Source organism: Lepidochelys kempii, chromosome 8, assembly GCF_965140285.1.
Source record: "Lepidochelys kempii isolate rLepKem1 chromosome 8, rLepKem1.hap1, whole genome shotgun sequence".
Lineage (NCBI taxonomy): Eukaryota > Metazoa > Chordata > Testudines > Cheloniidae > Lepidochelys > Lepidochelys kempii.
The window spans coordinates 4,580,475-4,604,100 of NC_136387.1; the positions used below are offsets into that span (position 1 = coordinate 4,580,475).

Sequence of the window (23,626 nt, forward strand, 5' to 3'; positions counted from 1 at the left end):
TGGGGTTGGCAAGGGAAGAGAGTTCAGCCATCCTTTCCCACAGGCACACAACACTATGCCAGGAAGACTCCAATGGATGAAATGATACCAAGCCCCCGTCTCCCAGGGATATCATTGGTACAAGCCAACCTACTGTACAAGACTGATATTCTGGAGGTGATGAGAAGTGGGAATGTACCACTGAGGAATAAAGAGGAGGGGTTGGGGTGTTAGTTGAAATACATCTAACGTTTGACATGAAAAAGTGTCTATAAAAACCGAAATGGATAGGTTTAAGCCCATGCCCTTTCACGCTCAGAGAGCTTCCAACAATAGGGTGTGCTTGTCACAGATACGTCGGTCCTATGTTCAAGTGTCTTCAGAAACTGAAGATGTAAACGACTCTTTGAAACGTTACCCCTAGAATTTTTTTTAAGTCACTCCACCCAATCCACATCAGAGATGAAACTGTTTTCAAAAACAAAACAAAACAAAAAAAACCAACCCAAAACCCACACCCACTCTCCTCTATTATAGGAATTGGAAATTAAAACTAAAAAGTCAGTGAGGCATTTAACATCAAGTGTAGCAACCCTCTCCTTATTAAAAGCCTAACGTTGATTCCAAAAGAAAGCGAGCTGACAACCCAAGGTCTCGGAGAAGAGACACACAGAGGATATAGAGTGTTGCAAACAATCTGCTACATATACAGGTTTGTGTGTGTGTTTGATAAAACAAAGTATAGATCAGAAAGGCATTAACAGCTAAAAGGCTCCCCTCCGCATTGCCCTATTGTACATGTACAGAAGTATGGCAGAGTATTGAGGTTAATATGTCATTTGTTACAGTACAGTCAACCAATCAGAAGCAGAGTGAGTGAACCTGGACAGAACCCAACAATTACAGATAACCACCGGGAGGGGGAAACAAGCCACGAGGAGCAGACAGAGCAGCAGCACCCTATACACATTTTCCTTGAAAAAAAACAAAACCCCCAAACCACCCGACCTCTGTAAAAACCCTGAACCACAGTGCTTTGGATCCTGCCACAGCTGTCTGTAAGATGGACACCAACGTGCAGGGCCCGAGAGAGGAGATGCACATGATTTAACAGACATTTCTTCCACCTGGAATGGCAAGGCCAACTGCACCCCCACCTGGGGGCCGTGGGGCAGACTTGGCTCTGCATTAACAGCTGCCTCTGACTCCCTCTGCCGCAGACATGGCAACTGCAAGCTACAGAACCCATCAGCACATGCGAGAACCATTTTTTTTGTATTTGTTTTTTTAAAAGGAGGTGGGAGAGTCAAGATGGACCATCCCTGACTAGAAGGGAGTTAAAGTTCCTCTCGGGAAAGCCGTGGTGGGGGAAGGAAATCAGGCCAATGCAGAGGTCAGACCATCTGCTCTTCTCTAGAAGGGAAACCAATTTCAACAGCCGCCACCCCTCCTCGGAGGGGCGTTCAGACACATGCAATCCTCTAGCTGTAGATATATTCTACATAGCAGAGGTGGGTCTCACTTAGCTTTGGGAAGGTGCCTCCAGAGACTCACCCCGTGTGCACCATGAGGCATGGCAGACCTCTCTGGGGTCAATTTTAGCATTCAGTCACCCCTCAGTCCTGGTCCCCACTCGGCAGGCTGTGAGGCTCTGTGCCTGTGGACACAGGCTAGAACCCTATGGGGTCAGCCCTCATCTGAGCAATGCTGCCATAGACTCGTACTCCTGGTGCCAAATACTTCATTGTCTTCCCCCCTTTGGAAAGGGGTATACATTGTACACTGCAGGGAGTAAAGAGCAAAAGTCCCCTCTCCCTCTAGAGCATAGGGTGAAACAGGACCTTGCTGCCTTGATTTATTTCAGTCTTCAGGACCACATGCATGACGCAATGCAGCTGCCTCTCTCGGGTTCATTTCCACATCTCCTCTCCCTTCCCCGGGGATCTGGGCCTGCCTCACACAGCAACATGCAAACACAGCTCACACTTGACCCTATTGTAATCTGCTACAATTCAACAGCATGTCAATCCTGGGCTGTTGCACAACTGCTGGGATCTCTCCTCTGGGCAAGCTTCTCCTGCAGAGACGTCTTTCTAGGCAGGTCCCATTCACACGGACGACAAATGACAAACCACTGACTAAAATGGGAAACAAACTGCGCTGGGCTGAAATTTGAGAGGGTGTCGCACAAACAAAGACAGAACAGCAAATCAATCAGTTTGGATCTCTGAAGCTCTCTGGGACGTTCCTGGGCACTTCTGCCATCTTCAATGGCTCCTTTAGCCTGTTGGATTTCACAAGCAACCACTCCTCAAGGCGAGCCCATTTCTCCTAATTCCTGGTTTGAGTTGTTCAGATGCAAACAACTGGTAACAAAGAGACCATGCCCCCCGCCCCAACAACAGAGACAGCGGTGTCTCCGCAGTCATTCCTCAGTGTCCTCCAGGCTCTTCCCTACCACCCCCATCTAAATCCCAGCACACCTGCAAGAGTGAGGGTTTGGCTCCAGCTCACAAGACGAGGGAAATTCAAAGTCAAGGCTGACACGCAATAGCACTGCACCTGCATGTTGGGGCTCACATGGCCAACTGGGCACTCCGTGCTATCCCAGACACGGCAGAATAAGGCAAGGATACTGGGGCAGGCCTCTGTGTTTAAAGCATTAGCAGGCTTTAGTTGCGGAATATACCAGGATCTTGATTTGAGGGAACACAAAGTACCAGCCACTCAGTTCCCTTGGCTCGGCTCTAGCTAGCGACAGCAGCCTGGCTGTAGAGTCACCCAAAGCTGCTCTGAAACAACCAGCATCTCTGCCCCCGCTCCCCACAGCAGCCTGTTTTAAGCAGTATAACTCTGAGAAGCTGGTTGCTTTCGCTGGACAGGGCCCATTAGCAGCTCACGGACCTCTCATTACCTGCCTCTGGCGATGCCGATACCCAATGGTGACAAACTCCAGGTGATCCACCCAGCTTGCTGTACTGAGCTTTGCTCTGAACTGCTGCCCTCCAGCCCCCCTCCCCCAGCACCGCTGGGCTTCCTGTAGGTACAGGGCAGGGTTCCCAGCTACTAAGCAGCATGCAAGCCCTAGAGACACCCCCCCTTGCCAGGCATGGTGCCCTAGTATGTGACAGCCCTAAATCAGCGGGATGCTCAGAAGTGACATGCCATTGCACTAAAAGCTGATGGGGCGACAATGAGCTGGGGGGAAGGTTTCCCCCCCACTACCCAGACAGCAGCGGGCCAAGGCAGCAGCATCTGCAGACAGACATTGTTTTCAATATTTGTCGAGCAAGTTCCTCCCTGGCTTGCAAGGCCAGCACACGCAGGAGATGCAGCACAGAACCCAGCAAAGCACACGCAGAAACACATGGAGGCAGAGCATATTACCAGCAAGGGAAGTACCCCTTCCCCTCCCAGGGGATCCACCTCTGCCTTCAAGCCTGAATTCTGCACTGCCTCCTGGCTGGGATGCAGAACACCTGTGAGCCACAACTTCCTTCTGCGCCATCTCAGCCCCGTCTGCTCCCCACCCCGGCCAAACCCCACCAGGCTCAGCTTGTCTTCCGGAGAGTCCGAACGCACGTGCTGGGGGATGAGGCGCCCCCCAAAGCCGGCTCCTGTAGCGCACCGCTGAGTCTGATAAATGCCCCAGCGGTGCTGTGGTCGGGCGAACAAAACCCAGGGCTTCGTGACAGCTGGAGCATGGTGCCTGCCGTGCACCCTAACGGGGGGAAAGAGGAGGTTTGAATGCACCAGTCTGTAACAGGGAAACCCGCACTGAGACCGCATTTCGCAGGCAGCCTGCTGAATTGAGAGCAACCCCACCCAGCCAGCCCCTGGGGTCAGCACTCGTCCAAGATGGGTTCTCGGTATCCGCTTTCCTCAGCTGCCATGGCGTAGCACGAACGTGCTCCGGGACCGTCACCTTACTCTTGGCTCCACGTCTCCCCTCAGCAGTGAGAAATCCGGCCACTGGGGCTGTCCCCCTTCCCTGCTAGCCTCCTACCCTCCCAGCTGGCCAATAACCAACCTCTCCCACCCCACCCCCCAGCGCTCCCCCTGCTTGTTGGGCTGGCGGAGGAAGAAAGAAAATGACAGTGCACCTCTAAGTCTGAGTGAGGCAACAGCACGGACAGTTGCTGTAGCAGGAAGGACGCTACAAGAGTATATACATCACATCGGCTTCAACTACGTAGGCTAAGTCTTAGATTAAGCTGCGTCAGCACGGCGTCCTCTCCAGAGCGGGGCCTACAGCCCACCTCCAAGGGAAGGGGATCGTCCGGCGTGGTTCCTACAGCGTCCCTCTCGGCCGCAGGGAGCAGCTCCGGTGTCTGTGTCAATGCAACCGGGTCGCCCGGGAGATCGCCAGCCGTTCCCCGCAGGAATCCCACAGGGAGGCGGTTACGAAGGGGCTCTTGCCCCACGCAGACGCCACGCCCCGAGGCCACGTGAGGAAGTCCGGCGGGGCACAGAACTCCCACTCCACAATAAGGCAACAATTATTTTCAAGGAAGAAAGCCAAGGGAGAGCAGTCTGTGGAGAGGGTTTGGGTTTTTTTTTTGTTTGTTTTTTGTGGTTTTCAAAGGGGGAGGAAGAGAAAGCTCCTGCTTCTAGTGCAGTCAGCGTTCCTGCACGAGCCTGCAGATCCCGTCGTCGCACAGAAAGGTCGAATGAGCCCACTGCGATGTCTGGTCAAGGTCCTTTGGTTGACTTCCAATTGTCCATGATGGAAGGGCTAGTTGGGTGGAGGGAGAACCCACCCTGGGAAATGGAGCTGGCGGGAGGAGGGGCAAATACAATCAAGTCTTTCTGTATCGGTTGGGTTTTTGTTTTTAAAACGCATCCTTGTATCCGGAATGGGTGAAGTCAGCCGGGTCAGGAACGTCGGTGGTTCCGCAGGCCGACTCGACGCGGAGCTTCGTAGCTTTCCGAGCAGGCTGCATAGCTGACCCGAAGGGGTGCGTGTTGGGTCGGGGGGGGTGGGGAGCTGCGTAGCGCAGAGTGATTTTGGTAAATCCAGACGAACTTCTATCAATAATTTAAAACTTGATATATATATAATAAAAAAAATATCTCCCCCTTCCCAACCCACCCAGAAAGAAGCTAAGACATGAAAGTGGGGGCGGAGGGGGTCCGGCTTCAGTCAGTGACAGACAGCAAGCAAAGGATCCCTTTTGGATTGGGATCGTCTTGTTTTCCAGCCACAAGAGAGGTTGTGTGCGTTGAAGTTTCCCCCAGCAGCCTATTCTTGGACACCCACGTTCCAACTCCATTTCGGTCCCTCCCCACCGCACTTCTCCCCTCCCCCGGTCAAATTCCCCACCAACCCACCCCTTCCCCAATAGGAAGCAGAAGCTCCAGCTTCTCTACTTCCCCAGTGTTTGAGATTCCACAGCCGCTGTGGCAAGGGCATGGTGGCTCAGGTTTTTGGCATCCTCTCTCACAGGCTGGCTGGACGAGGCATGGGCTTGGCTGGATGGGGAGTGGCTGACCGGTTTGCTGGAAGACTGGGAGGGGTAGCGCTTCCTTCCGTCTCCTCCCAGCGTTGATGGGAATCTCTTGTGACCACCTTCCTCTCCCATGGGTGGCTGAAAGAGAAAGAACCCTGGCATCAGAGCAGCTATCTCAAAGCAAGTCACCCCCACGCACGCTGCCGCGGTCTTGCCTCCACCACCCCCTCGTATCCATATTCTGCACCTGTCACCTGGGAAGCCCCATCGACAGGTACAAGAGCCCTCCCTGGATCCCAGGGAACAAGGGGGACAGGGGAGTTAACCTTAGCTCAGCCTCTCCATCTGCTCACGCAGGTGCTCAGGGGGAGGGCTGCACTCTGGCTGCATTAGGGAGCCAGAGGGAAGAATTCTTGTGGGGCGAACTGGCTTCAGGCCTAGGCCAATCCTCGGCCTGGGACAGTTTTCGGCCTCCCTTTCTTGTTATAATCCCCAATTCCTCTCCCCAGGAGGCAGCAGCTCGAGCTGCTTTTGCTTCCTGCTGAGTCATGACAGCAGGCAAATCATTCGCACTTCCTGACACGAGGTCCCACTGGGATGCGGCCTGCTCTAAATACACCGATGGTGCCAACCCTCCACCGCCAGGATTCATCCCCTAACCGCGTGCAGGTACGGCATCGGGGCCTCCAGCGAAGCTCAGCTTCGCAGGTTCCCCCTCTTTGCCAAGCCTCTCTCAGCAGAGCAGTATGGTCCAGCAGTCCGGTGCAGGACGAGGAACCAGCTCTGACTACCAAACCTGGCTCCACCAAGCAAGCCAGCTAACTGGGTGCTGGGTTTTTCTCATGGACACAATAGGGAGGAGAAATACTTACCTGTCTCCCTGGGGACGGGGGGGTTAATAGGGTAAATGTTTGTACAAACAGGCTTAACCTGGCTCCCAATATGCAAACCCAGTGGCACCCTCATGAGTGCTGGGCACGGGGGAACGGGCTGGCAGGTACAGAGGAGTAACTGATCCGACGCAAAACAACTCCTATCGGAGAGGCCTGTGATAACCCCTGAGAGCTGAGCAACATGCCAGTGGGGCAGGGTTAGCTTTCCTGGCTCCACCATACCAGGCAGGCCCCTCTCTCTCTCCTTATCTAACACTGACTGTTCTTCTGTCCTGCCCCACCTCCAACACCCATACGCTATCTGTGCAGCAGCCTCCTGCCCAGCCCCCCGCTTTATTTCAAAGTTCATCTGAAATTCTCTCTCCTATCTCCTGCCCCTGACATTCGCACGCATGTGCTGCCGGCCCCTAGGCGCTGTCGAGCTGTACATCAGCTGCTCTGAAAGTCACTGACTCCTCCTCAGAGATCTCGGGAGAAAACGAACCTTAACCCCATTCACAATGTGGGGGGGAGCGTCCTCCGGCCTCCCACACGCACCGCCTGGCTACAAAAGAGCATGTGGGATCAAAGCAAGGCCCATGCTTCTCTCCAGCAGGGAAGCAATTCACAGCTGTCCAGAGCCGGGGAAGCAAAACAAAGCTAAATATTATTCCCATGGAGACCGAGTAGCCAAGGAACAGCCCTGTATTCAGGGGGCCCTTCGACACAGAAACAAGGGGCGTGTCTTTATTCCCCCACCCAGCTGCGATGACCTGAACACCACACTAGGGGTTGCTGCTGAGTTAAACCTGGCCCCAGTTCTGACTGAATTTCCACCCACCGCCCCTGCCCTGGGAGAAGTGGTCAGGGATAGGGATGGAGATTTGGGGGGGGGGGGGGGGGGGGGGGAGTAGGAAGAGCCATCAGCTGCAGCGCCTACTCACGTCCACTCGGAAGTCCTCGAGGCGCTTGAACTTGCTGAGGTATTCTTGCAGCTTGCGATCAATGTCCAGGTTTTTGGCTTTGGAATATTTTAAGTAGGCCCAAAACTTTTCCAGCCCATAGAGCTGCCCTGTTACGAGACACAAAGCTACAGTCATCAGAGCTGTCCACGAAGGGCTCCCGAGAGCCTAACAAGCACCCTCCACCCGAACACAGACACTGTGCGAAGGGGCCTCTCAGGCTCACTGCGATAGACTGGATCTCCGCCAAGGGCGCACGGGATTGCCTGTAACCACGTGGCACCCACCCATCGGGTGCAGAGACGCCTCAATAAACCCTTTGGGTCTGGCACAATGACCGCGTGGCACCAGGAGCGTATCCTGAGATGAAGTCGCAGAGGAGGGCCTGTCTGCTTTCCACACACGGAGACCATGTTGGCCTGTCGCTCCCTAGGCCAGCAGGGGCTGTGAGCACAGCACAGACGGCATGGCTGAACCATGGGAGAGGAGAGGACCCCTCTCACTACTGGGTCACCCACGCTGGGAGACAGTGACTAGCTCTGGGTGCAGGGGGTCCTGTTCAGTCGGAGGGTTGGGTCACTGCAAGCCCTCAGAGAAACCCTGGAGGACCTGGTCCCACAAAGGGTGAATCTGGAGAACATCGACTACAGCCTATTTCCATTAGCCTTCCCAGCGCCAGGCCCCCAGCCACCTCCGTGTCCCGAACAGCCAGATGTCCCTTTCAGCCCAGAGTCGCCGAGGGTTCCCATGTGCTCTACTCCACACAGCCCTTGGACGGTTACAGCCAGGGCTGCTCCCCGGTCTCCATTCCCACAGTAAACCTGGAGCACGGCTGGACTTCCCAGAGGAAGCCCGTCACAGAGAGCAGGGCTGGGTGACAAGCTTCAAGGATCGGCCGAAGGAACCACCTACCTGCTTCGTAATCCTTGATGGTTTCTTCTTGGAAATCCTTAAATATGTCCGGCCGGAATTTCTTCTCCAGCCCGTAGCTGTAGTATCTGAAAAGGCACTCCAGGCCGTACCTGCAGAACACAGCGGCAGCCACCGGCTCGTGAGCGCCACGTGCAGACACCAGCTCAGCGCAACTGTGTGAGAAGCCTAAGCTAGCCCCGGGCTCCTGGGCCCGGCCCCGGGTCAACAGGGAATGACGCCATCTCTCAGGGCTGGGAACACTCCTGAGGGACACACCGCAGCTGATACCCTGCTTCTGTGTGAGGTGGAGCTTGAGCCTCTCCCCTGTTCCTTCCCCAGGGTGGCACTCGCTCCCTCTGCTCTAAGACCCGCCAGCGTTTACTCCCCGCCCCACTCACGCGCTCTCATCCCGAAACCTGAATGCGGCCTCCCGTCCCAACTCACAGCACAGGTGACCATTCCCTACCTGTATCCCTCCTTGCCATCTTCCAATGCCAGCTGCTTGAATTCCTCGTACATTTTCTTGTTAAAATGATCTCGGAGGAAAAACGACCAGAAGCGGAAGAGCGTGTTCATCTCCTGGGACTGACCGATGCCCAGGCGTTTGCGCTCTGTTGGGGGGGAAGGAAAGCAGTGACTCTGGGTTCCAGGCAGACGGGTAGACTACCCCTGCCAGGAGCAGCGGCACAGGGATGAAGTGGGAAGATGCCCTGGAGAAGCTTACGAGGGCATCCAGCCCTAAATGTAACCCACCACTTAGGAATAGCCATAATGGGTCAGACCAACGGTTCATCTAGCCCAGTGTCCTGTCTTCCGACAGTGGCCAGTGCCAGGTGCCCCAGAGGGAAGGAACAGAACAGGGAATCATCAAGTGATCCAGCTCCTGTCACTCACTCCCAGCTTCTGGCAAACAGAGACTAGGGACACCATCCCTGCCCATCTTGGCTAATCATAGAATATCAGGGTTGGAAGGGACCTCAGGAGGTCATCTCGTCCAACCCCCTGCTCAAAGCAGGACCAATCCCCAATTTTTGCCCCAGATCCCTAAATGGCCCCCTCAAAGATTGAACTCACAACCCTGGGTTTAGCAGGCCAATGCTCAAACCACTGAGCTATCCCTCCCCCCACAGCCACTGATGGACCTCTCCTCCATGAATTTATCAAGTTCTTTTTTGAGCCCTGTTATAGTTTTGGACTTCACAATATCCCCTGGCAAGGAGTTCCACAGGTTGACTGTGCTGCCGGTTGGTGTAAGTTCCACAAAGTCAGTTCCCTCTGCGTGCACGGAGACGCGATGCTAGCTACCAGTAACCCGGTGCCCTCTTTAGTCTACAATGCAAGGTGAAGGAGGGTTAGGTTTGGTTTGTCCGTTCCATGTCCCTGCCCTGGTTTAGGCAGCAGCAGCAGCGTCTATTATGCCAGTGCAGAGATAGGTCACCCGTGCAGCTACGGTGTGTTGCTGCACAGGGGGTGCCCCCACCCTCTGCTAGGCAGAGCGAGAGCTCCAGCAGCCCTGGGGTGAGCTCAGCGGGGCCTCCCCCAACCCACCATTAAGGCAGCGCCGACGGTACTTGTGATACACATGTTGCGTGAAGCCGTTCTCCTTGAGCAGCTCGTGGGAAGGATGCTGGAACTTGGGCAGCGACTGGGGGGTGCAGCCGTAGCTCCCGACGGCAGGGGTTCCTTCCGAGGGGCTGGAGCTGAGCACAAGACACACCACTCAAACCACCTTTTCTTCTTTCAGGCACCAGCAGGTGCAAACCCGAGCCACAGCATCACTCGTGGGATGAGAGGCTGCAGCCCAGCGAGAGAGGGAGCACCCCGGGGCCGGACAGCACAGCAGGAGGAAAGCAAGGTTCACGTGGTTTGCACAGTGGCCTGCAGCATCCTGCTACCTGATCGTACGGGGGATGGCATGGAAAGGGGCTGGTACACGAACTCCTCAGGCCAGGGCCCTCCCTTGTCTTCGGTCTATAGCCTTGTACAACCACCCAGAACACTACAGAAATCAGACACTATTCGGAGCAGGCCCCTCTGACACGAGCGCACGTTGGTTTAGCTTCCCACATGCATTTAGCTGCTCTGATGTGTCCGTCACGCAGACGGGGGACAATTCTTTTCCTTCCCTTTAAATGGAGCCCCAACCCTGTCACCAACCGTCCTGCAAAGGCAGCTCCACTGGGTGAGCGTGCTACAGAGGGAAGAGCCCTTTAACCCCGCTGACCGCCATGCTTCTCGGGCCAGAGGGCGCTGGGGCTGCACCAGGGCCAGACAGCGCCTTCCCACCGCACTGCTCCTTGGTTGTCAGCTCTACAGGTCTCTCTCTGGCCCCTTCCCATCCTCCTCGGCCCTTCTGAATACCTGATGGAGGCAGTGCGAGGCCTGTGTTCCCGGGAATCCATCACCCAGCCAACATGGCATTCCATGGGGGGGTTTGAACTGTGCCTCGTCTTCCTCTTCCGGGGGGTCTGCAAGGGACAGCGGCGTAAGTGTCTTTTCTCCTGGGTTGACCCCTTTCCCCCCCTGCCTCCCCAACTCCTGTGGCCACCCCAGACAGGAAGCAGGAGTCCCAAACACCTCCCGGGTAGCTGAAAGCATCGTCACCTGCACATGCGGCCCGAACCCCCTGGGACATCTCACCTTGGCATCTATCGTCCTGCCCTCCTTCACCACGGGGTAGAACCGGGGCGTCTGCGTTGGGTCTTTCAGCTGAGGCGTGCGAGGGGTCCGGGGGGTCCTGGCGTTGCGATAGTTGGGTGATTCTGGCACAGTGGTTGGCAGAGATCGGGCGATGGTTGAAGGCTCCGGAACTCCAAATAGCTTATTGGCCAAAGCGTCGGTAGGAACTGCAGGAAGGAGAGGGGGATGGGAACAGCCCCCAAAAACCAGCTCACACCGAGCTCTGGCTGAGGGGAAGGGGCCCCACTGGTTGTACTTGGAACCGCACGGTGGAGCTCTCTCTCTCCAAAGCCTGTTCAGGAGATGGACCAGACATGCAATCTGCTGTCCCCTGCTCCTGGAGGAGCAGCCTGCAGCTCAGACCTTTCACCGAGCGCCTCCAGAAAGACAAACACCAAGCACCAGGGAGAAGGCTGCTACAACAAAGCGGCAGCTGCCTTGGGTGGAAAGCTGGGAAGAACCATGTGGGGCTAAGAAGAGTTATGGGACTAGGGCTCTGTGGTTCTGCCAGTCTCCTACTGCAGACCAGGGAGAAACCCCTTCCTAATGAGAACCCCATCCCCCACACACACGGTGGGGGGAGGGAGAGGAGACCCCATCTACCACTTCCCCGGCCAGACCACTGGACCCAGCTGCACCTTCAACCTGGTCCTACATGCAGATCCCTTCATTTCATTCATAGGAAAGATACAGCCAGTAAGTCCGACTGTGAAAGTCACCTCTCCCTCAGTGCAACAGAGGTCACCTGGCAGCATGACCCACAGGCGAGACCCGTTAAGACCCTACATTGCCTGGGAGACCCCTGAATTTGGGCTCCTTCTCCCGGGACCCTGAGTGCTCTGCTCTGTGTTTCATGGGGCAAGCGGCGTCACTAGACCGGGGAGGCGTGCTAGGCCACGCCTCTACGGGGAGATTCCTGGAAGGATTCTGCAGCACGCACCACCTCTGTCCCAGTGGAAACAGGGAGAGGGGAGCCGGAGGGGACAGGACACTTTGCTCCTGGTTGAGGGAGCAGCTCCAGCCTGAGGAGTTAGGCGGCTGGTGACCGTGGAGGGACCCATCTTGTACTGCAGATGTGACAGGTGGGATGCCCAGTGCAGGGCAGGGTCCCCCTCTGGTTCAGAGGCTCCTGGGCAGGATGGTTGGTGAGCAACCCCCCCACCCCAAGACACACACACACACACACCCCGGGGTCACCGGAGCACTACGCTATGCCCTTATCCCGATCCCCGGTTCAGCAGCATGCCAGCCCCAGCATGACTGAGGCCCCCGTTCAAGGTGCTCCAGCTGGCCGGCCAGCAGGGGATGGGTCCCAATGAGCACAGCTCGTTACCCACAGCACCAAGACACCCTGCCTCCCCTGCCCACTTCTCATCAGCTGCTATGGAGCCTGCGACTGCTCAGCGGAGTCACTCCAGGGACAGCTGCCAGGTCAAAGACACCAGGCTCTCCGCAGCAGATCAGGCTCCAGCTCTGGTAACGCTTCCCATCATTAAGGTGTATCCGGTAACGCACATTCGGCAAACGTGCTCACGGCGGCACAACGCCACCGGCGCCCTCTCTCCAGATTTCAGGACCTGGAGCAGGACCAACCAGCTTTGTTCCCTAGAGTTAGAAGTAAGTTACACAAATACATCCTTAATACCGCATCTCTTACCTTGCTGGAATCTGGGGGGTCCAGGCGGGACTTCCTGGTTTGGATCGACGGGGGGCTCTGGGGTCAGAGTATCAAACTGCTCCCGGCTGATCATATTCACCTTCTTGAAGTTCTCAACCTCTTGCTGCATTTAAAGATGAAGAGAATGGAGTAGCCAGCACAGCTGCCCTGCCCACGACAGGACGGTTCATCCCGATTCAGCTGAGAGCCTCCTCTGGGGTTCCGCGCTGGCCCTGAGCAGACACTTCATCTGTGGCTCATCCCAAATCTACCTGTTCCCTCCCGTTGCCAGCACAGCCTGGACATGCCCTCACCACTGCCCTCTCCCGGCAGGTAACTCTGGTGAGAGGTCAGTACTGCAGCGCCAGCCCATTTAGACTAGGAGGGGGAATCCAACTTAGCCTAGGACTTGCTTTTAAAGGGGGCCCCACCCCTTTGTCCTGGTGCCAGTCACGGAAGTGCCAGCTCCGAGCGCTGAGGGGCACGGCTCACCCCTCTATGCCATGGACAGGACGAGGGAACCCTTCCATTCCCTCCCTACAGGAGCGATTTGCGGTGCATGTGACACCCAAGTCCACGTGCACCCCCCGGGCTAGAGCAGCTCCCTGGCATCTCTCGCACTTCTGCTGTCCCAGCTATGCATTTCTGGAGACGGGAAAGGGAAACCCGCCCGTGACAATGTCCTGCAGGGATGGGGCCGTCACCTGCTCTCTGTCTCATTGCTCTTAGCCAGCCCAACTCTCAATCCAACCTGGAGGAGCTCTCCCAGAGCAGCGCCATGCTCATCTCTAGGAGCGACGGCCTGGTGCCAGGGCACAAGCCGAGGCCGCAGGAGATCCAGGTTCAATTCCCAGCTCCGGTCACTTCCTGGTGACCTTGGTCAAGGCACTGAAGCCTCTCTGTGCCTCAGTACAATGGGGACCGTAACAACGCTTCCCTACCCTCTTGGGGTTGCTGTGAGGATAAATATACGAAAGCGCTAGAAGACACGGGCATTACCACCCCCTTCCTGCTCCTTTCACACTCACCCACTTCAGTTACCTCTAGAATGTCTTACAGCTCCCCTGGGTTCCAAGGCCACTCAGGGACCAGCCTCCCCAAGGCCTCCAGCGCCTTCTTCACCCCCCAGCCCCTCTCCTCTCTTGGGGTACTAATACAGGCTCAGCATGCTCCCAGCAAGGGCCCAGGTGTCCCACTGGACTGCACGCACCACCCTCTTACTATGTGACTCTGCCCAGGGCTGCCCAAACAGCACCTCCCTTGGGCCCTCTGCTCCTCACCCCGACCACTTCCGCCTCCCCATTCTCAGCTTCAATTTGCTCCCCGTGGCACAGCTCTATTTCCCCTCATGGTGTAGTACCAAGCACGGCCCCGCGTATGCCCGGGGAAGCATCACTGAAGTCCATGGCAGTCATTTCTGTGAGCATTACTCAGTAAAACTGTTCTTCTGCAACACACTGCAGACTAAGGCCTTCTCGGGGGCGAGGGAAAGCGTGTTCTTATCCTGAGTGAGGTAACCTGGGTTAAAACAGCAGCGAAGACATGGTACCTTGGCTTCTAACTCCAAGTCAAGCCCACAGGGGAGTCTGGGTTGAACTTGAATGGCTATGGCCTGGTCTCCACTACAGAGTCAGGTCAACAGAAAGCAGCTTATATCAACCTATCAGTGACTACACTCCGCCGTTGCTCCCGCCGATGTAAGTCACCCACTACACCGACCTGGTAACTCCACCTACACGAGGGGTCCTGCTTAGGGTGATGTCGTTTGGGCGAGGCAGCGTCCGTGTAGACACGGTGTTGCTTACAATCGCCTGTTGGCTGTCAGCCCCAGGGCAGGGAGGCTCCAGCTGTCAGCACCCCACACAGTTAAGTCAGTGGAAGTGGTGTCATGCACCACCACCAGAGGGGGTGTAGTGTGGACATGAATCACCGCAGTGACTGTACGGAGACCTAACTTAAGTCAACTTAATTTTGTCGTCGAGACAAGGCCTGGCTTGAGTCAAAAGCCTGTTCTGGGTCTTCCCTGCTATTTTAATCCCCGTTAGCTAACCCGAGTGAGAAACATGCCCCCTTAGTGCAGTAGCAACCCACTGACGGCATGTGCTGGCCACCTGCTTTCGCTCCCTGAACGGTTGTGCTGCTCGCTGGGTTGAAGAGAAAGTCTTGGAATCGGCTGCCCACAACGTGGCTCTTCAGAGAGAACAGAGACCACCTATAAAATGCCAGAGTCTCCGGAGATACGACAGGTCCTTGTGGCAACGAAAACAGAGCAGGGGCTACGGGTCGGGGGGAGGGGTCACTGGAAAGAATTGTGACCAGGATTGTGTTACCAGAGACGCGGTAGGATACCAAAAATAAAAGCGACCACAACACACAGGCATAAAGGGGCGCTTTAAACTGGCACCTCCTGACTTCCGAACACTGCAGCCTCCACGCAGGAACGTTTTGGGGGGTGGAATGATCCTGACCTGGCTCCCGTGTGCATGGGGAGACGAGTGTGGGGTGGTCTCGGACAGCTAACGGTACTGCACCTGCTTTCCTGCAGAGGCGTCGGCTCCTCCGACTTCACAGAGGAGCAGAAGCACTTTGCAGCTTGCTCTCCTCAGTCCCTCCCTTCCCAGCATCTAGCTGCCTCTCCCTCAGCAATGTCACCCTGACTTCCGCAGCTACAGCCGGTACTGTCGCGTCAGCTTCCAATCTGGTTTCCCACAGCCCAGAGTTCCTGGGCACCGGGCCCCTAGCCACGTCTGGAGGGCAAGCCCTAGAAAGGCTTACATACCCCCAGAGATGATGTGATGCTCTACAAGGCCTGAAACAGACTCCAAGGTGCAGGCCACTGGAGCGTGAGGAGGAAGACAGAACGGGGGGATGGGAAAGAGTGAGTTTTAAGGAGCAATTCTCAAGTACAGAATGCAGCATGAACAGAGATGCACAAGCAGACAGTGGGAGCAGCCCAAAGGAGCGAGGCCAGGACACAGTGAGAACAGAGGTGAAGTGGGGAGGAAATGAGGCAGAGTCTTGGGGGAGATGGCCAGGAGCACAGATCTGCTGTAAGTCGAGAAAGGAAGGGGGAGATATGGTCCAAGTGGCAGGAAGGGACAAGGAACTGGTGTGGCTGGCTGGTTCCTGCCCAACTGCACCCATCCCTCTAACTAAAGCCATTTCCCCTCCCAGGTGCTGTGCTAGGGCGGGATGAAAGAGAGCCTGGGAGCCCTAAGGGAGGGCTCTCTAGGGCAAACTCGGGGCCGGGGGCAAAGCTAGCCATGCTGCTACCTGTGACCCTGTTCGGCGGGTAGGAGTCCCAAATCCAGCACTGTTGGCTGGACACCTTTCATGAGCACCATGCGATGCCCTCGCCCAACCCTGTCGCAGGGCTCATCTGTGATTTTCAACCAGCGCAAGACACAGTACAGTCGCGCCTGTTTCAGTCTGAACCAGGTTTATTTCGTTTCGCATGAGCTGGTTAGGAAGAGGTTTTAAGTCCAAGTGAAATAAGCCAGCTACTCAACCTGAAATGAGCGCGCCCCCCACGTATGGTTCACACTGGATTAACTAAGCCAGGGGTAGGGTCACCCAGACACATGCTGGGACACAGGTTCTAGCTCTCACCTTGATCTGCGAATATTCAGGCTCAAACTGCTCCGTCCACAGGTCCTGCTCATAGTAATACAGCCCGTCATTGATGACCTTGGCTAGCTCAGAGCTCATTTTCGCCCTGGAGGTGTGATTGCCTGTGCGATCCCCCCCGGGATGCCGGCGCAGGTAAGGGGGCGTCTGCGTCACAATCAGGATCTTGTTCACGTCCCTGTCGTCGATTTCGTAGTCAGAATCCTCATCTGACCAGTCGGTGAAGGTGTTCTTACGGCCGTCTATCTGCTCCATTTCCTCGTCAAACAGGAAGTCCAACTCCTCAGGCTCGTCTTGGTCCTTCTGTTTCTGCGGTGCTTTCGACTCCTCCACTTTCTAAAGGCAAACGGAGGAGAGGATGAGTTGGAGGCCCTGGGGGATGCAGCTAGGGCTCCGGCAGAACAGTCACCGCGAGGCCCGCTGGGTTTTCAGGTCAGGAGCCAGGGAGAACTGCACATTTCTGCCCTGGCGAGTTAATACTGCCTCAGCAAGACCCTGGTGCTGATTCAGCACAACACATGGAGTGACCCTGCCGTCCCAAAGGCTGCTGGTTCTGTGCTGCTGAAAGAACAGGGTCACCTTCAGCTCACTGCTTTTCCCCTCTAGGCCACACGAAGCTGACAGCCCACGTTCAATCAGGAAAGCCACCCACGGGAGTCATGCCCCAGAAGCCAGTCAAGTACTAAATCTGCTCCTGCCTCATTGCTAGAGCTGGCCAGACAACTGCCAGCAAAACCCAGCCATTTCCCAGACACTGCCCAGCGCTGTTCCCACCCCGTGGCGTTTCTCAGCTCAGCCTGCTACATGGGGAGAGCCACACACGCCGCACAGTACCTTGGGTCTGGCTGGGGAAGGCCTAGGCCTCTTCTTCACTTCAATCCACGTCTCCGAATCCAAGTCCGGTAAGCTGGCAGACAGGCCTTTGGGCATCGTCTTCAGGTTACTGACCTCCTCAGTCTTAGTCGGCACAGGGCTGGCAGAGCGGGGAGAGCCGGGGGCAGATTCTAGATACATTTCGGGACAGACAAGGGTTTTATACATGGCATGTAAGTGTTTGCACATCCACCCACGCAGGTAAGGACGGCCCCAGGGCAAGTGGCATGAGTCTGTGCACATTCAAGGGTCTTATTCTCAAAAACCTGGAAGGAAAGTCCCAGAGAAAGCTGCCTCCACAGCAGCAAACACCAAGTCCAGAGAAGGGAAAGGCCTTGCAGCAAGGAGAGGGCTGCTACGGGGAACCCTCTTGCCAAAATGCAGGATTGCTCCATGTGTCGTATTCTCCACAGTTTGCCATGTCTAGATTGAAAGGCTGAGATTTGCAAAGCCACTCAGGGGATCTGGACACCCACTGAGTTTACGCAGCCCTGAGAAGTGTCAGCCCAAAGGGTCTCGGGTGCTTGGGCCCCCCTCCATCCTCAGCAGGACCCTTCCTGGGAGAGTCAGGGTCGCTACAGGACAAACTGCCCCAAAAACACCATCCACCTGCTATTAATTACATGAATTCGTGACAGCACTAGATAGCTTCGCCTCCCACACTCTCCCCGGTTACACGCACCCACTCACCCCAACGCTCCCCCTCTTACCTGTCTCCTTTTGGAAGCTCTGCCGGGGGACGAACTCGGGGCAGTTGATGAGCTGAGAGAAGTCAGTCTGTGTGTAGTCTGCCATGGGGGGGCCGGGGAGAGGCCATTTTTCTGGCTGCTCCTTTCTCCTGATCTTCTGGTCCACAATCTCCACCACCTTGCTGTCCTTCAGAGCCTGGAGACCAAGCCCCCCGAGCGGTGTTAATTCAGAGACGCCCCTCAAGGGGCAGCTATGAACCCCAGCCTGGAGGCTGGGGCTGCCTTTGCAGGGAGGTGGAGACAGAACCCTGGCATCTGCACCGGGGAGGGAGCAACGTGCTCCCATTAGCTCACGTACCCTGGGGTTCCACCAGTGGGGCAAGGCAGGAAGTCCGACTTGCTTGGCCTCACCTTGGGCAAGTCCCCCAATGGCCGCAGCATCTTCCCGGAAGTCAGCGGGAAAGTCAGGTTTGAGAGAATCGGGGATTGGACAGGAGGGGAACGGCCCGAGCCGAGCTTTGCCCAGCAGCCCACCCTGTTCCCAGAGGTGACCCCGTCAGGAGCCCTCACCTTGACGATGAGGCCAACGTCCGTGGTCAGGGCCTGCACCCGGTGGAAGCTGGCGATCAAGGTGATGGGGAGGAAGCCTTCCGTGTCCATCTTGCGCCGCAGGAAGAAGTCCCGCTCCAGGTTGTCCACGCTGAAGTAGTACTCTCTGCACGGAGCACCGGCAGCGAAGGAAGGAGATACAGACTATCACCACCTTGCTCAGGCACCGCAGACCCCACGAGCCACCCCCACCCCCGCCGGGATCTCCAGCCTTTCCTGTGACAGCGGGCGCCCTGGGAGCTCAGGCCAGGCCCTGAAACCGCAGAGAGATGCTGGAAGCCAGCCCTGCACGGCTGCCACCTGCACGAGGAGCAGCTCGTTAGTGGCGCTGGGCAAAGAGGAGCTCAAGCGCAATCTCTGAAAGGGAAGTTACGCGACTCTCTGGTAGTGGCTCAGCTCTGAGGGGGCCTATCAGTTCATGCATCTCCCCAAAAGAGGGCTGGACGCCAGAAAAGGCACCACCCTTCTACTTCTCTGCCCCCTCGCCTCGATAGCCAGAGTCCTACACCTGTAAGCCAGCTGCTCACAGCCAGACTGTTAGCTCTTGCTTGTATCCCAGGGTACCTGAAGGCCCCAGCTCAGCCAGGGGTCCCGTCAGACTCAGTTCTCCGCACAGAGTCCCTGCCCCACAGAGTTTATCATCTAAACAAAGACCATGGGCGGGCAAGAGACCCAGTTTACAGGTGGGGAATTGAAGGGCAGAGAGTCAAGAGCCTTGTTCAAGGGAGTCTCTGGCAAAGCAGGGAACTGAGCCCAGGTCTGGAGTCAGTCCCATGGCCTAGCCACAAGCCCCTCCCCCCTTCTGGTTTCGGTAACTCCATGGCAGACAGAAGCATCGACTCCCAGGCTGCAGCCGCTCCCAAGGCTACGTCTGTTGAGTATCCCAGGTAAGTTGGGTGCCACATTTTGAGCTGAGTTCAGCCCCCAGTGCAGGCTCATGGAGCTTCGCTGCCCCATGTTACGCCACAGCACCACATCAAGAGGGGACAAATCCCAGTCCCTGGCTCTGCTGGCTAGGGATGCCCCCGGCCCCCAGGGAAGGGGCAGCACTTACATCTGCCGCTTGATGTAGTCCTTGAGCAGCTCCTGATCCACGCTGTACAGCTCCGTGCTGCTGACGTTATCGAAGTAGTAGGTGATGTTACTAGCGTATTTCTGGGTGCGTGAGCCGTCTGAGCTGTCAAATTTCCGGTAGCCATACTGGTAGTCAAAGTGTGCTGAGAGAGAGGAAGAAAGGCAGGCCTTTCAGGGGGCAAGTGACATCTACTGTCCCCGGGTCTTTGTGATCTTCCTGAGGGCGTGGCAAGGTGATACAACCCAGGCATTACCGCCATACAAACAGCAGCGCTCTACCAACAATCCCAGCTTAGGGCCCAGAACACAGCAGCAGTCAGGACAGTCACAAGAGAGAACTGCACAGGAACTATGAAGGGGGCCCCTCCAATACGGATTCCTGCCCCGAGGCAATTCCCTAACTCTGTAAATACCACGGCAAACAGAACAAGGGCTGATGGTAGGTGTCCAGACACTGCAGCAATTCCAGCAGAGACACCTCCAGCTTTGCAAAGCCCCTGCTGCTACCAGCCATCTCCTTAAAGAGCAAGGACAGGGACCCAGACAGCATGGGGAGCTTGAAACCCCCCCCCCCCGCTTTAGCCATCAGGAGAGCATTCTGATTCGGCTGGAATGCTGAGCCTTTCGGGTGAACAAAGCACTGGCCGTTGTCACAGCAAAGTCAGCTGGATTTTCGTGGCCCCAGCAAATGACAAATCACCACCACGTGAACTAACAGGCTCATGCAGCCCCATCCCCTGGGGCCTGTCCATTAACCAGGAGTCCTCTCTCCCCATGACAAACATAAGGAAGAGGACTGAGAAGCGAGGGCCAAGAACTCCTGCGCATCCCTGACCCCCGACCCCACCCCCCTCCATGCGGGGGGATACAAAGGAGGTGGGGCGAAATCAGGTGCAAACAGCGGATGTGGGGAAAAAAATACTAAATGTTCATATTAAGACAAGTGCAGCCAGGCATCCCCTGGGCTTAGGCTGCGTTCACACAGAGGAACCCCAAGGGGGTGTCTACGAAGTCTAGGAGCAGCTGCAGCTCTGGGCTGAAGCTCTCAACAGCACAACTCACGGCAGCTCTGTAATTAGGGGCACCTCGCCACGTTTTCCTTTCACACCCCGTCTTCTGCACTCCCTGGCCCAGCAGGCCTGCCGGGGGTTTGGAGCCTCTTGCTGGAATGGGCATGGCTGTCTCCTCCGGAGCAGCTGTCCCCTCCCCACCCCCCCAAGAGACCCCTCACTGGGAGCAGCTATTCCGTCATGCTCATTGCACAGATTGGCACCCAGCCAGGGGCTGGTGAGGAACTCATTTCTCTGAGTTGGGCAGTGCTCTGGCAGCCAGAAAGGCAGGGGATCACAGCAAGTTCACAGCGCTGTATCTCAGGGCCTGAGGACGCCGGGAGGAAAATTTAACCAAACTAGTGCTTAGGCTCATACTCAAAGCAGATCCAGCCATGCGCTGATGGAGGAGTTAGCCTCCTGCTGAGAGGAGACCAGTAATCCAATGCCGGCCTGGGTTTTGCCGGTACCGGGTTCAAGTCCCTGCTGTGCCAGGCTTCCTGTGTGACCTCGGGTAGGTCACAGTCTCCCTGGGCCTCAGCTCCACCCTTACAGAGGAGGATCACCTGGGCATTAGCATATGCATCCCCCTGATTGTGAGGTGCTCACGCGTTACCGCAATGGGCACCGTATAAACACTTCAGGAGGGCCAGTCCTTAACCAGCACTCGGGATGCTCATCCAGACGTGGCTTGTGGATCCCACGACACTTCTCAAAACACCAGGCAGCCCTGGTATCCTGGCCAACGTGCACTCCACATCCAAAGCCGCGTCCGAGGGGGAGAGTTACTTGTGACCCCGCCCCGGTGCTGCACTAACCGACAGTCCCTGAACTGCCAGGACCCAGGTCTGGCTGGAGAAACGCCGAGGTACCCAGAGCACAGACGATACTTTTCTCCGTCTGTGCATGATCCATTTCCGTGGCTGACCTGTACCAAACTAGGGCTGTTTATCAGCTGCCACATCTACCATTCCACGTGATGGAGTTACGGTATTTTCTAGCCTGTGGTGAACGCTTGCATCACAGGTGACATGAAGACACAGGGCTGCGAGGAATGCGATATGCCCGACTGTTCCCACAAGCACTCAACCACCATCACCCGCAAATACTTTCCCGAAGAACAAACCAGCTCCAAGCCCCACTCACTCCAGCAGCCAGTCAGTCACGGGCCCCTTACAAAAGGGCTCCGAGAATAAGATGCAGTCCACTGCTGACTGCATCTTGCCCAGTTAGACACCCAGAGCAGGGCTATACGTACAGCGAGTGCCTCCTCTTCCTCGGCTCCGGCCCCGGCCCCTGCCCCGGCCCCTGCCCCGGAAGGCTCCTCGCACTGCTCCTCCCTCGCTCTTGACACTGGAGGTTTCGTCGTGATCAGGCCAGTTCCGCTCGTGCTTGTTATCCGGGTGCCAGCCTGCGGGGGAGCAAGGGGGACACTAGAGGTGAGGTGAAAGCGCCCTCTGCTGGCTCCGATGTGCAATTAGGCCTGGGGATTGCGCCCCCATTGCCCTCTGTCCTTCGGCAGGTACCAGAGTGCCCTGGAAGGAGTCTAGCATCTAAAGCAATTACAGCCTCTTTGTAATGCTCCCTGAACAAGTGACACGGCTAAAGCCCTTCTCTGCGCCCAGATGAGCTCTTTACCTCGGGGGCAAATGCTTCAGAGTCCAGGCTTTCCCCGACCCTCTCCTGCGTTGGAGAAGAGTGGCTGGGAAAGGGCCCATCTGGCATTATCGTACCATGACCGACACGGTCCCGAGAGCTTCCCTTGGGACGTCGTCCGTAGCATGCCCTTGACCGCAGCGTCCAGGCGCCGCTCCCTGCAAGCGCTCAGATCCAGCGATGGCTGGTGGAAATGCCACGGGGGAACCCCAGGTAGGCTGGGAGTGCTGCAGCAGCCATGCCACCAGGTGCCGAGAGGGGGGGGGAGCTACCGCCTGCCCCTGCCCCCCACCCCCAGCCCAGCCCACCCACCTTTCAATTCGCTGCGGTTGTTGGAGGGGTGCCTGTGTTGCTCATTCTGCCGGTTGTTCCGAGAGGCCGTTTTGTCCCTGGGCGCCTCCGCCTTCATGTCTATTTGCAGAGGGACCCACTTGTGCTTGTTGCCTGAACGAGGGACAGGATTTGGGCATGACACAGCTTTAAAAGGAAGAACAAATCTTTGCTTCCACCTCCACCCTCCCCTTCTCCCTGCATGTTCAAGCAGGGACAAAAATCTAGGGTGCATCCAATTCCAGGCCAGAAGGCGCTTGGGCCTCTCACACAGATCCCCCCCTCTGTGCGGCTCCTGCTGGCCCGCTGCCCTGAAAACAGCCTCAGGGAGACTGCAGAACCATAGCACAGGAGGGCTGGGTGTGGCTCCCCTCTGGCTCACCAGTGCCGCTCCCTTCCCCACAGTCTCTGCCGCTCTGGGGAGCTCAGGGCCATGGGGCTGCTGCACTGGACTTCAAAGCTTTCTGCCCCATGCGTTCGGTGCTTGCACATGGCCCCAAAGTCACTCGCAGACCTCGGACCAGACCTGGTGAACTTCAAAGCACAAGGAGGAGACCGAGACGGTTCTTGCCATTGTGCGCACTCCGCTCATGGCCGGATTTCCTGTTGCGCCCTGGGATCGAAGCAGGCTTCCCCCTGGAAAGCCGTCTCCTGGGGTCGAGTGCAACAGATGTCTCCCCACGCACAGCCAGCCACCGCCCCAGGAAAGATGATGAATGGGGCCAGTCCGTCCATCCGAGAGGCAGGCTATGGTCTTCCCTGAACTCATCGAGGTCTGAAGAAAGCACTGAACCCAGGGGTCCCTGTACCCACGGGATGAGGGGCGCCACGGTCACGCTCCTGATGTTCTAGTTCTGATGCTTTTTGCAACCTGGGGAACTTACATGCGCATAGCTACATCTCGCAGGGCTGTGAAAAATCCACTCCCCCGAGACCCAGCTCTGGTGACCTAGTCCCCATGCAGAGAGTGCTAGGTCGACGGATTAATTCTCTCAGGGAGGTGCATTAACTGCGTCAATGGAAGAAGGGAGTCTCCACACTGAATGATGCAGCTGCGTCGCTGTAGCAGAGTAAGTGCAGACGTCCCCTGACTCTTTGCTACCCCAGCTACCCTGAGATGAACAGGAGAGACGCCAAGACTCCCGGAGGGCAGAGGTGGCCAATGCACAGATTCCAGGCCCAGCACCGGCTGCCGCCTCAGATCCAGG

At 56.7% G+C, this 23,626-nt stretch overlaps 1 protein-coding gene across 5 annotated transcripts in view; it reads right to left on the reverse strand.

Annotated features, from left to right (window-relative positions):
- Nucleotides 1-1,321: 1,321 nt before the first annotated feature.
- The window catches only part of LARP1 (La ribonucleoprotein 1, translational regulator), a 77,822-nt gene continuing 55,517 nt past the window's right edge, over nucleotides 1,322-23,626 (reverse strand). For 4 of the 5 annotated variants that reach the window (XM_073355235.2, XM_073355234.2, XM_073355238.2 and 1 more), the window contains 15 exons: nucleotides 22,401-22,532; nucleotides 21,691-21,843; nucleotides 19,364-19,526; nucleotides 18,271-18,415; nucleotides 17,722-17,896; nucleotides 16,973-17,142; nucleotides 16,121-16,474; nucleotides 12,512-12,635; nucleotides 10,816-11,021; nucleotides 10,537-10,643; nucleotides 9,724-9,875; nucleotides 8,642-8,786; nucleotides 8,176-8,285; nucleotides 7,246-7,373; nucleotides 1,322-5,567 (listed from right to left, as the gene is read on the reverse strand). In XM_073355235.2, coding sequence (XP_073211336.1) covers nucleotides 5,346-5,567; nucleotides 7,246-7,373; nucleotides 8,176-8,285; nucleotides 8,642-8,786; nucleotides 9,724-9,875; nucleotides 10,537-10,643; nucleotides 10,816-11,021; nucleotides 12,512-12,635; nucleotides 16,121-16,474; nucleotides 16,973-17,142; nucleotides 17,722-17,896; nucleotides 18,271-18,415; nucleotides 19,364-19,526; nucleotides 21,691-21,843; nucleotides 22,401-22,532 — 2,486 coding nt within the window. In that variant the 3' untranslated portion in view covers nucleotides 1,322-5,345. Of the gene's footprint in view, nucleotides 5,568-7,245; nucleotides 7,374-8,175; nucleotides 8,286-8,641; nucleotides 9,505-9,723; nucleotides 9,876-10,536; nucleotides 10,644-10,815; nucleotides 11,022-12,511; nucleotides 12,636-16,120; nucleotides 16,475-16,972; nucleotides 17,143-17,721; nucleotides 17,897-18,270; nucleotides 18,416-19,363; nucleotides 19,527-21,690; nucleotides 21,844-22,400; nucleotides 22,533-23,626 lie in introns of those variants that run through there. The other variant, XM_073355236.2, reaches the window with a different exon arrangement.